This window comes from Triturus cristatus, chromosome 6 (genome assembly GCF_964204655.1).
Source record: "Triturus cristatus chromosome 6, aTriCri1.1, whole genome shotgun sequence".
NCBI classification, from domain to species: domain Eukaryota; kingdom Metazoa; phylum Chordata; class Amphibia; order Caudata; family Salamandridae; genus Triturus; species Triturus cristatus.
This window is the reverse complement of record NC_140589.1, coordinates 1,120,730,754-1,120,744,482: the sequence shown is the minus strand read 5'-3', so window position 1 is coordinate 1,120,744,482 and position 13,729 is coordinate 1,120,730,754. Positions and strand designations below refer to the sequence as shown.

At 41.2% G+C, this 13,729-nt stretch overlaps 1 protein-coding gene across 8 annotated transcripts in view; it reads right to left on the bottom strand.

The window, feature by feature from the left end:
- Positions 1-13,729, bottom strand: part of SPAST (spastin) — a 675,354-nt gene that overhangs the window by 614,624 nt on the left and 47,001 nt on the right. For all 8 annotated transcript variants that reach the window (XM_085611993.1, XM_085611996.1, XM_085611991.1 and 5 more), the window contains exon 3: positions 4,456-4,539. In XM_085611993.1, the coding sequence (XP_085468119.1) occupies positions 4,456-4,539 (84 nt within the window). The remainder of the gene's footprint in view (positions 1-4,455; positions 4,540-13,729) is intronic.

The following is a 13,729-nucleotide window of genomic DNA, read 5'->3' as shown; positions in this document are numbered from 1 at the left end:
AGCGAAATGTCTAGCAGCAGTTCAGGGGTTTGTGCTCTATGCATTAATCAACAGTGCAATACAGTATTATATGGACTCTTGTCCGTCCATAATTTTATGCCCTGAAAAACATGCACTGTAAAGTAAAAACCCTGTGAAATCAACTGCATGTGTGAGCGCAAGCAGCAGATAGCATGTTGGGCACCAAGCGATGAACTGACAGAATTCCAAGCAGTCTCGTACCATTTTTTGCATAGTCAGCCAAACAAGTCTTGGATAACAAGTCAGAACGAAGCTCTGGGTCTCCAGTCGATCCGAAACATCAGAGGCAATACTCGGTGTGGACTGTGACATGCAGAGCAAGTACACTTTGGTAATGAACGTGGCAATGGGATTTACCTTTGTTCTGCCTGTTCTGTGGGGTATGTGGTGAAAGGGAAGACACTGCACGGGGGCACAAGACAGGACTTGTATGTGACAGTGTGGTCAGTTTGTATCGTACTCCTCATTCACTTTGTCTGCCACTTAGAAACATCTTTGCTCTGGTGCATCAGATGTTCACATGAAGCTTTTTTAAATGCTGGCTCTCTGCCTTTCTTATTTTGGGAAATTATGCTTATTTGTAAATTTGCATCAACTTTTCACTCCTGGGGAACTCTGAAAAGAAATCGATAGCAGGCGGGGCCAATTAACTGAAGTCTGCGTGAAGGGCCATCACTCGACCCGCAACTCTAGCCTACCTGGAGGATAGGAGGGGCTGGAGGGGCTGGGAAAGAACAATTTTCTTGTAGTAAATGATCTCCATGATTGCAAATTTTTAGACAAGGTGCCTAAATGTTTGGATTGTCTCACTCAAGTAATATACTTCCCCATACCATGTTGTTCTGGAAGCACTTGCTGATCTCTGAGGGTGATGAAAGATATGTATTCAACAAATATCATGACCTTGATTGTCCTTTTTGAACTGCAGACCGAGCCACTTTCCCAGCAGTGTAGATAGCTCAGTGAGTTGAACGCTTGCTGCTGACATCTTGTCAGACCTGAATTTTGACAAGGCCAACTCAGCCTCTTTCACTTGTTAGGTTGATCATTTGATTACAATTAGCTTACTTATTTGCAACACCTGGGATTTAAACTGCTTCATAATGGCAATAATTTCATTATAAAGGGCTATATAATGAATATGGTAGCGAAGCTGACAAAATTCCAGATACTAAGGAGGCCAACCTAGGAATGACACACTGTGGCTGTGATGAAAAGTTATACCCTGCTAAGCATGAGAAGAAATAACCACATATACAACTGAGCTTTGAAATCTACATGGTAAATGGAAAAAGGATAAAGTAGAATATCTAGAATTAGCATGTGCTGCTTTTTTGTTTAAATTTCACTTCACAAAATAATACTGGGAATCCTGACTCAAAAGCTCTTTGGTATTTTTGAATTTCTTTCTCAATTAACCAAAAATCTACATTCTGACTATCTTCATGATGGGGGAGAGAAATGAATTGCAAAATATTTTGCACCAGCCCTGTCGGATATTACTCATTATTCTTGAATGGCATGTTTCTTTGACTCGAGCAAGGTCTAGTTTGTTGCCCTTCTTAAACAGCCTGAGCCCGAAGATCTCTGCCATGTTAAATCAATTGGCCATGCTCCAACTTCCGAAACTGCTGGGAATGGTAATTGTCTGTCAGTGTGAGCCATTTGGAAAGCATTGAGCTATTTCACTCCATTGAATTGGAGTTTTGTCACATACATACTACTAAAAACATCTTGGAAGCTGTTTGGTGTGACGTATTGCCCGCACACAGAAGAATGGATTATTCCCACACAAGTGCGCCTTGATCTCTCTGTTCAATATGATTTGACCTGCTTTATTGTAGCTTTTGGGAACTTAGGCTAACCTGTATGATGATGCTAAGGGCCAGAATGTTTTATTTTTCTTTCAGAACTCAAACATGGGTTTTATATTTCCTCACTTATCGTACAACTTAACAGTTACATGCCAAAATTAATCACCATGCTCTCTAACGGATATTCATGAATTAAATATACAAATTAAAACCATAATTTTACACAATAAACATCCAAATAACATTGGTGCAGCTCTTCGCTGGAAGTTTGGTTTACCCCACTTTCATCAAGACCGAACAAATGCAATGTAAAAACTATACAAACTGTAGTATCTCTCTCCCAAGCACCATGGTCCAAAACAGCAATTCAGTTCACACGCAATAAATGGCAGTTTTTCAACTGGCTCTCCAAAGGGCTTGTGGTTAAAACTCTCATGTTCCTATTACTGTATTGCAAGTGTAATACATTTTTTGTCCTCGTGTATTTATTAATGCTGTTTTGTGACAGTTATGACCTCAGAAGAACCCCAATGGATCTTTAATGCAACCTGTGCAATAAGACCACACTCCGCTGATTATCGAAATCTCTGCATAACTCCCGCTTTCTGTCCGGGTGCACTGCCTGGCTGTATTCCGGTCCCTTGGCATTTATTGAAGGGTTTTGGTTTGGTTTTTAAATTGGACAAGTCCATGGTTGCAACTATAAATAGATAGGTATATATAAAAAATTAATTTGAGTTATAAAAAAATATAAATATTAGCTTCAAGTACAGCAACACTTGAAAGTCTGAGTTTATACAATTCAACTTTAAATCTCAATACCATATCTTCCTCATACATGTATACCCTTTCTATGTAGTCGTGTATCTTTATCTCCCACTATAGATGGGGGGGGGGGGATTCACTCTCTCATCAATGCACTACTCTGTGTCACCCTATACCCCTCTCAATATATCTTCCACCTTCACTCTCAGACTCATCCTAAACCTCATTCTACTACTATGATCTAAAAAAAAAACTATTCTAGACTCTCCCCTCATCTATACCCCCGACTTACCCCAAACCTAATTTTACTACTATGATCTCCAAAAACAACCCTTTCCAGACTCTTCCCGCTTTTATACCTCTATTATCCTTTTCAACCCAACTAAAAAACTCACATGTCTACCACTCAAATAAACTCATATTTCCCAATAATAATGAACCACCAATCCTTTTGGGTTCCAGAGTAAGGTGCTACTCGCCGAAAAGCTTTTCGAAGCCTTGTCGGGTAGTAAGCGTTATATAAATACAAATACAGTTAAATGGGTTGTTAGCCCATATTTAATAAGGAATCTGCTAGGCTAGAAAGACTGTTGGGCATTCATGAAGTCTCACAGTATAATACTGGTAGCACAACTCCGCTGGATATTGCACTTACTCCATAGAGTTTGGTGTAATAAGTATTGCGCAGATTTTGTCAAAGCAGTCATCGGGGTTGGGGATGAAATGCTTACTGCAGAGCACTGCATACAGCCTGCAGCTGAAAGCACTGTATCATTGAGGCCTTTGATACAGAGCTTCCATTCTGTAATCTGCAGGTTACCAAGTCCAAATCTGCTGAAACAGCTTTGAGGTGTATGCGCCAGCAGCAAGCGTGTGCATGCATGCAAGTAGCTCCCTGCTTGTTGCAATCAGTCAGACTTGTAGGCGCCGTGTTGAGGTCTCACTTGACATAAGTGCACCAGTTTGTGACCCCCTTTTACTAAGCAGCATGAAACATGTGTAGTGCTCAGAGGAATGTCACACATTAGACTGGTGAGGAATCAATAAATAGCTGCCAAGTTTTCAGACTGCTTCTGTGTTACATTTCTATGGTTTCAGTAGGAGAACTTGTTTTAGAAGATTGTGGAATTTTTCTAGAAGGACACCCTTTTGATTTCAAACAGCGGCTCACTCTCATTATAGTTTTTTTCCTCAACCATGCCACTATTTTACTATTTTGGGAAAATAGAGTTACGGGCAAGGCTTAACTTTATTGGTTTGTTTACATGCCCAGTACTAATCATGTGCATTTTGGATTGATGATATTAGTGCCAAGGAGGGAACTGGGAATCAGATGGATTGTACTTCCTAGAGGGGACATGAAAGAACTTAGGTTGCTGTATATATAAGTTTTTTTTAATATCTTTTACGTCTTACTGTATTTGTCCCAGGATAATGTGCTGCCTAGTTAAACACTTATGAGGTCCAAAAGGCAAGATCTATTGGCTATGCCAATGCTCCTTACTATAATGGCTTCCTACATACAATTTAATACACATAGTGCACGCCTCCTGCAATAGTGACCCAATCAGCCACACTGTTCTTTCTAATTGCAGTGTTGGGGGGGAAACATTGTACTTATCTTTACCTGTGGATTTCCACCTTTAACAGGTGATAATTTCCAACGAGTAGGAGCCTGCACATACCCTAAATTGAGATGTATACACTCAATGAAATAGCGGGCTGAAGTAGCTCTCGTTAAAGCTGCAGATTTATTAAGTGATACAAACTATAGATGTATAATCTGTCTACGATTTAAAATTAGGTTGAAAATATACATGAGTACTTACGGCACATTATTAATAAAAAGCCATACCTAAAAGCTGTAAACGATCCTTGGCCATAACCAGATTTGCCATCATTTTAGCTTGCAGGCGGCGAGAACGTTCACACTGTTCACCTTTACAGTAAGAAAAAAAACAAGGAATGGATCAAAGTCAGATCTTCTATGTAATAATCTAAGCAGTTCCTTGTAACAAAGTGAACTTTGTGCTAAATGAACTTTTTCTCTCTGTTGCAGGGATTCTGTGTGGAATCAGAACTTTGCCTGCGACCACAGGCTGTCAGAATGTAGGGACTGAGTCACCATACCACATCAGTACCTATAGGCCCAAATCCTACTAGCTCACAGAGCCTTACCTGCAGTCTTAACCTTCCCAGAGTAACAGGTAAATTGGATCCCCAGAACACGAGTCTTAATTCCCCAGGGGAACCGTGGAAACAGATAATCACCTTTCATACTCTCACTCATGCAAGTCGATAATAAACAAAAGAATGACCAGAGGAAAGTTTACAATATTTATTGAAACTAAATTCTATTATAAAGCAGTTGTGAGGCCGGGTGTGGTGGCTCAGTGGACTAATGCATCCACTGCAGGGACCTGTGTTCAACCTCATGGTCACAGGTTCAAATCCCGGCTGGTCCACTCCGCCTCTCATCCTTTCTGAGGTCGATAAAATGAGTACCATTGAGTTGGGTAACAATAAACATCTGTTATTCAGCGCCAAGATGCCCTTTTGGGGGTGAAAGTGCGCTTTACAAATACACATGTTATGTTATGCTCTGCTGCGATTAGAACGCATATAAAACTCAGAGTGAATAGCATTACAAGTAAGCTGTTTACAATGAAAAGCACTATCATGGTAACTGATTTATTTGTCTAAGCCTACGCTCACTACGGGAGCACAAAATATATCAGTGATCTTTTAGGGGTTGCGCCGAACCCCATACCTGGTATTGTAGTTAGGTGGTCTGCATCATTGTAGGTGTAAAGTCAGTTTATGCAAGGCTGGTGCACCTCCTCCAAGACCTTTTCTGTCTACATGAACCCTCCTCCCTGTTTTCGAAAGGGCACATGTTTGTATATACAATAAGAAGTACCTTTTTTTTTTTTAGAAAACAGAAGCTGTGCCCATGTTATGTTGGAATGTTATGAGATGTTGCCTTACAGAGCACAGAAAAAGAGAGCACCTTGTAGGAAATGTTCTGACTGAATCCCAAGAAGGCGAACTAAATAACAATAATATGTGCAGCCTATTTCTAAAATAGTGCAGCCTGAAAATAAATGTGCTACGTGTCAGGTGCAAAGCACATCAGGCCTAAAACGTCCAGTTTGGCTAACATAAGGGAGAACTACAACGGGCCTAAGATGGAACTCACCACAGCTCAAGAGCATAGTGATGAAGGAAGATGAGTGATAGGTGACCTAACCAACAACCCCTCAACCACTGATCAAGTCACACTGTTGTGTGTGGAGAAATAGCTTACCCCTATAGTGTAACAGAAGCTTGCTTTCAGGACAGTCTTCGCGTTAACAACGATAAACAGGCAACAGTTAAACATATATATATATTCACTGAAAAAACCATAGGTTTCAGGGGCGTTATAGTTAGCTGGACTTTTCACTCGTACAAAACCATTGAAATTCCCCCGTTATAGTTAGTTCTGCTAACTATAACTCACGCGCCCGCAATGCACTGCGGATGACGTCACATATTACATCACTCATGACATGGTCAGTGACATCACTGATGACATCATCCAGTGAATGAGTGTTTTTCTGAAAATTACATATGTTTTATATATGTATATCTCAAGGTCGATGGAAGAATAAATGGGTATATAAGTGTCTAAATGGATGATTTGTTTTTGAAAAATTGATTGTATAACTGACTGATTAAGTGTATCTTAGTGAATACATGGTTTAGTGAGTAATGTTTAAATATGTAAATATCTGTATCAGTCTCTCACTTTGTGTATAAGTGGCTGCATGGGTTGGTGAGTAGCTACATGAGTGTCTATATAAGAATTTTTACACAACGGAAGGTGCACTCAAATAACAAAAGTCCAGATCGATATGTGTTCCAAAGAGTTTCTTAGTCTTCTTATTTATTAAAGATGACACTGCTGTGTCGTGTCATCGTCGGTTACATTGCCGTCCGATATTTGCTGAGTTTAAAGATAATTTGGTCCAACAATAGATTTTTTATTATTATGAGTGAACACTGGTTGCAATACATTAATTTAATACCGTCAAGTGGTATCGTCTTGACCTTCACATTTGAAGACGTGTTTCTATACACCGAATGTGCGATACCCTACTGTGATCTGTGAATTTTCTGAATCAACGACTATGGAATGAGCTTATTCTTATGTAACCAACTCCATGCCCTGAAGAATTTCCTGTGTTAAAGGAACGAAACGCGTTGGCTGTCCACTTTCTTTAATAAATAAGAAGACTAAGAAACTCTTTGGAACACATAACGATCTGGAATTTTGTTATTTGAGTGCACCTTCCATTGTGTAAAAATTCTGGTATTGTTTCGCATCTAACAACGACGGATGTTGGAAGTTGCTGCACTACGTACACAAACATAGTGTACACTATTAAGAAGAAAAATATTTGGAATTTAAGTGCTTAACCGTGGTCCGTCGTTGGGGTTGCTTTGTTTATGTATGAGTGTCTATATAGGTTATTAGTTGGTTTTTTGAGCATCAGTATGACTGTCTGAGTGTCTGTATGGTTCGGTGGGGGGTATTACGTAGTGCATAGGTGCATGAATGAGTGACTCACTGTTTGTATGTGTTGAAGACAGCATGTGTGCAGGACTGTATGGGTGGATGAGTGTGTGCATGGGTGTGTTAGTGAGTGAATGACTGTCTCAATAGTGTCTTTATGAGTAACTACATATGTTTTAAACTAGTATATGTGACTATTGGTGTATATAAGTGAGTATATGTGAGAGTGAGAGATTGAAAGAGTTCCTGTATGAATAAGTATGTGTTTCTATAAGTGATTGTTTAAAAGACTAAGTATGTGTAAGTTTCTGTAGAAGTAAGTGTGGTGGTGTGTGTAAAACTGTATATGCAAGTAAATGGATGTTTGATTCTTTATTAGCATGAGTGACTGTGTGTGAGTAACTCTATGGATCAGTGGCGTTGTGTAACAGGATGTATAGGTGTATGAGTACATATGATGAGTGAGTACATGTATGAGTGACTGTATAGGACTGTTGGTGAATGAGTGGATGTGTATGTGGATCTTAGAATTACTGAATAGGTTGTTCTAAATTATATTGGTATGTCCATTGTTTTGATTATTTTAGTTTCTATTTTTGAATGTGTGTATCAAATGTTATATTAGGGGGAGAGGAGGTCTGCCACTATCACAAGGATGATGTCATTTGAGATGTCATGAGTGATGTCATGAGTGATGTCACTGAGCAGGTCATGAGTGATGTAACATGTGACGTCATCAGCACACAGAAGCCCAATTGATGTTTGATCGATCAGCCAAGTGACAATAGTGATTCCTGTGAATACAATATACTTACCGATTTTTCAGGGAGGCAACGGGTAGTCTCTGGCCCAGTTTGTGCACAGATGGGTCCAGATGGGCTTGGCTTAGGCGCACCCGCTGCACGTGGCAGTGCAGCCTGTCTATCATGAAACTAGACCGCAATCCTCCAATTGCAGTCAGCACAGCACATCCTGGTTTGTTGGTTCAGCTTAACTCCCCATTGCCAACCACACTGTTTTCACAAAAAGGCCCCTCAAATTCAGTAAAACTAGTTAAAATGGCCCTTAAAAACAGTATATATGCCCCATAACAGTGAAAATTCAATCTTAAGAAGGTTTTAAAATGCGGCAAAATATGTGCTTAGTTGCTAAAAAATGACTCCGATTTTAACAGTAGAACAGGGATGCGGAATTCCTATAGCCCGACGCCCGGGACATATGGTTTGGGGTCAAGGGCAACAAGTTTTCATGTGTATTTTGTCCTTGGGACAAGTAGCCCAACCCCCTACAGCACAAACCCTTTGGCTGCCAGTTTACATTACCTCATTATGGATCAAGGAAAGAGATTGCTTGCAGTTAAGGTAATATTTGTGTCCATGTATTAAAGCTGTTCAAACGTGTATTTATGGTTCATTAATGCAAAGCCTTTATTATTAGGGTGAGCGCTCGACGTAAATGCTGAAAGCTCATACTGCACAGACAGTGGTTCCAGTATAAGAATGTATACACACATTTTCAATGTTTAGCAATATCAGGCTATGTATAATGCTCCCAGAATGCTCTCTGATTAGATGCAAATATTTGCAGAAGCTTGAAAGCAAGATTGAGGATTCTTTGCTTTCAAAATAAAATGTTCACAAAAAAATGCAAAAACATTTCACTGAACTACTGTTAACCTTTAGGTACCATTTCTTTGCAGCACATTTATTAAAATGTGTTGATGTATGCTAGTATTTCCCAAAAATATTCATAATGGAAAATCAATATAACCAGTTTTTAATAAGATTATGGTAAATATCAAAATAAACAAGCATTGGTAAAGCCAGTAGGTCTGAAATCGTTGGTCAGCTTTTCGGTTTGTGTCAATGCGTGACTTGTTGTGGCATGGTTTTTGTAAATCCTTATTCGTGTAGGAGCTGCCGGGCCCTCATCATTATAACAAACATTGGCAAAAGCAAAAATAGTTTTTGGTCTCAAAAAGCACACATTGCCACAGTAGGTCCTGGCACTGAACAAAACAACTGTGTCGATATGCTCCTTGTGAAAAAACAGAATGCTGTCACTCACAGTAAAGCTAGCCAATAGACAGAATTTTAATAAACACAAAATGTCATGGTTAACACCAGACCTAAATATGGGACCAATTATTAAATAAAGTCTCAAAAGTGCCTCCATGTCCTTGCATTAAGTGCAGATATACGGCTTTCCTGAAATCACAAGACTTTACAGAAGTAGGTCAAGAAATAGTACTCCTAGAAAATATTTGTGAGCTGCATTGTAACATAAGCAATATGCAGGTGTAGATTTGCTCATGCGAAAATCTGAGTGTTTGCAAGTTCACTTTCACTCAACCACTTTTTTCTCTACCCTGCAAGAAGTTTTATGTCTGGCATTGTCAGGAGTAAATTTCCAACCTTTCTCAGTATGGGAAAAGATTAGAGGAGAGTTGGTGAAAACCTGGGCCGGACTGGCCGTAACAGGCACCGGGCAATCGCCCGGTGTGCCGCAAGGGTGGGGGCCCGTTTTGGGCCCCTGGGGGCCGGTTTTGTTACAGGGCCGTTTTTGCACCATAGCATGGGCGGCCGAGCACTTTGCCAGGCCCGGTTTTGGTTTCCAGTCCGGCCCTGGTGAAAACCCTTAAAACATGCAAGTTAGTAGGTTTGCACAGACTCAAAAGGGCATTCAACCCTGGATCTATTGCTTACCATTACCTTCAGCCCCAGTATGTAGATCTGCGGAAACGAGACAACATAAGGGAATTGCTAGTTTTCAAACCCTACTATGGTAGAAACCCGGGCATAATCAGAGAGGCTATTTCAGAGCTTTTATATAATGAGATTGCTGCCATAATTTGTCGCCGCATTGCATGGCACAAAAGGGACAAGTGGATTTTGTTACAGGACAAGTAGATTTATGAAGCAACCTGCCCCATGGACAAGAAGATATTTTATAAAATTCCACACCCCTGCAGAAGTGCTCATAGTTTAGATAAAAAGCAGCAAGAATTGGGCAAGTCCTGTAAAGTGCAAGTGTCTAATGAGACAAGCGAGTGGCAGCGATTCCTATGCATTGTAGAAGAGGAATCATGGTCTTGATGTTGGAAATCATGAAATGGTTCTGAATGTTTGGACTCCTTAAGAATTAAAGTATTTAAATAAAACGAACAGACATGTTGGTATTAGGGTAATTGATCATTCAGTGACTAATTTGTTGAGCTCTTGGCCTTACTGAATTTGTGCGTCCTGGGACTGGCCAGTGGGCTCACTGCCAACTAGTTTCTTATTCCCATTGGTGTTGTGCAGGACTTGGCACACACCAAGACAGCACAACAAGTGTAATTAAACCTGAATATCATCCCAGATTATTCATTTTAGTGAATTTACTGGTTTACTTTACTTTGCTATGAAAAAGCTCGCATGGTCACACCATCTTCTTTCAGACCTAAAAAACACACAGCATGGAGCGCTTTGAGGTCATCTTGGGAAAACAGGTTTCTGTGAACGAGCAAAGCACAAAATGACTTCTGGATTCTTCACTGGCATATCAGAACATGCTAACCAGATACCTGTCTGGAACCATTCTGCTCTGAAGAGGGTAGCCATGCTCATTTATCTCATTTCTAGTATAGATGAGATCACATGATTAATTTCTAATAGGACTAATACATAGGGGGTTTAATAAATCCATACGGCATTCCTTGCCTCTTTTAAAAGGTTTAGATTTTAAGGCTGCTTAAGCAATACTTACATTTGATTGTCACTTAAGTGATTTTAGTGGAATAGTTACAGAGGTATGAAGAATGCAATTTGCGGTCTGTAACCCATCAGATACCGCTGTGCATGCTGCTTATGTGTAAAGATTATTAGTCCGAAGGACCAAGTATTTCTTTTAATTGAAATTTTTTATTAGGGTTTTGCATGCATTTTACCACATTGAACTTTTACAGGTATAAAAGTCAATCATTTTAGCACATCATCATGAACCTTTGCTTAGCCTGTAGTGGGTGGGTACTGTAGTCCATTAGCCACGGTCCGAAGGACCAAGTAGAGGTACATACACGTAATGGGTAAGATTCTTTTTATCCATTGCTTCTATAATTCAAAATTAGGGCCGTAATAAAATGTCATTTTTAGGTCTCGACCTTGCTATTGCGTAAACGATCGCAAAGCGAGACTATAGAGAGCGGGCTGGAAAGTGCTCCCAAAAAGCGGATTGCATTGCTAGCACGCGCACAATCACGCGCATCGTGCCGCCATGCAATACGCCTTTTGGGAGCACTTCAAAGGGCCCGCTCCCCCGCCCCCAAGCGCGCGCACGCCACGCTCCGCCGAGCTTGTCTTTTTTTTTTTTTAAACTTAAAGCGCGAGGCGCGCGTGCGGCCAATGTTGACGGTATACGCTTTCGTTTCTCAAGAAGTCTGCAGTAAAGCAGTAGAACGAGGGCGTGTAACATCGCCTTCAGGCAGCCCGTAACAGTAAACGGAAGCCCTGCTTTCCTTTGTTGCTGCCGGCTTTCAGTGATCGCGCCGACTTTTTACCAGGCTTGCAGTTGACTGTGCGTTTACTAACATAAAGCATGACTCCTTTTCGTCTGGCTGCCAAAAATGAATACTAATTTGTCGTATTTCAGCCGACGTTAATAAGAAGTGAGTCAGACTCGTCAGCCAGCTTGCCGGCGGGTGGTGGTACAAGACCTGAACGCAGATAGCTTTTGTTGTTCTTAAGAGCAACTGTAGTGATAACATACTGCTGTTTCCTCTTTCTACTTCCGTAGTCTGTTAAGTCCTTTATCAAACCTTGGTATGGTGTGACTGCACCCTGTTTTCACGTTCGATGGCTTCTCCTTTACGAATCAACCAGTTATAAGATGTTCTGCATCTCTTTATACCACCTGACGTTTCCATTTAAGTTCCCCACAGTAACACGAATCATCGAAAACACTTTTAAAGTATATATTCACAGTCATGGTGGCTGAATACGGCAACATCTGAAGCGCCTTTAGGAGATGTTCAGCCAACAAGCACTGGTACTGCAAAAGCCTGTACGCAGAACACTCAGCACGCACTTTCCATATCCTCCGAGTGCCATGCAGTGAGACTGCTAGACTTCTAATGTGGACGAGAAACAATAAAAGTCCTTCTCTTGCTAAAAACCAATGTATCGATCCTACACATTGGATGTTCAGCCCAGTGGGACCTGCTACCCCCTCCCAGAAACCTTAAGCAGCACAGAGAAACTATAGCTACATGCACTCAGCACACAAAAAAAACTGCAGAGTAGGGGTGTGTAGAGTAACATATAGGAGCACAGGAACCATGCCAGGTATTTAAGAAATCCCCATTTAATATTTTTTGTTCTAATCTAAAAGTGAATCGGTGGCGACCCTGAACATCTGTTGTTTGGGAGTTAAAGTTGGGCACACCTTGTTCTAGCTGTTAATGAGTTCAGAATTCGAGACACAGAGAGGGGCTGGTGTGGTGCTAGCGAGCCTGACTCGGAGAAGGCATCCGTCAACCGCGTACTAGTCCCAGTCGGTAATAATTCTTAGGTTCTGTTTGAACTTTTCCTCACAAACAACTGGAAAATAGCAGAAAAAGAAACGGCGGAATGCAGGCAAATTGAAGCTGTCTCCAGTGTTATCAGCCTCCAGCTGTTTGGATCAGATAAGAGCCCCCCTCCCTCTCCCGCTCCTCACGTAATCAGGACGGGCCCTTCAACCGAGCAATCACCAGCACTTGGCTGCAGCCCGCTGATGACAAACTCTGCCCTTTACTCCTGTAGCCAAGAAGGGACTTTTCAGACCACTCGATTTAAACATTCATTAGCCTGGCAGCAATGCCACCGTGGGGAGCGGCTTGCCCCCTGCTCTGAGGCCTGTGGAGAGGACGTGAGCGTAGGGCACGGATGCAATACAGATGGTTTTGAGTTCTCTAGGATAGCCCAGGAGGTCACTTGTCCAGCATGGCGCAGGACTAAAGCACGTGCAAGGTGATTGGATGAGTGCACACCACTCTCGCGCCTGAGTGTAACGGCCCTCGAAAGGTGCCACCCAGGGGCAAACAAACAACACGTCACGCAGCACGCACGTTACCATTATTGATGGGGAATGCAGAAGACACGGACAGCATCAGAGCGAACGCCCATTTGTTTTTGATCTTTTAGGGTGGCGTGGGAGGAGGCTTGACTTTTCCTGACAACATGCATGCAACAGAAGATCTGTAAATGCGCAACAATTGCATCTCAAAAAGAATTGGCCCCATTGCTTATTTTACACTGAAATTAATGATAGCAGCATCTCGGGTGATTTTGAAATCTAATATATTATTTTATAATCTTTTTATTTGAATCTTCATATTGAACAATCTGGGATGAAATGGCCACTTTAAACAAAGCACCGAAACCACTAAGGAGACTGCATTTTGTTCTGATTCAGAGCTTTGGCGAAACAGATAATACAGGACTTTCGAGTTATCAAACCCTAGTGGGATGCACTACATCACCACTCAAATGTAATTCAGGCCTTATGCTTAAGGCCACACGCATTGCACTGTCGGCCATTTTTGCGTCATCAT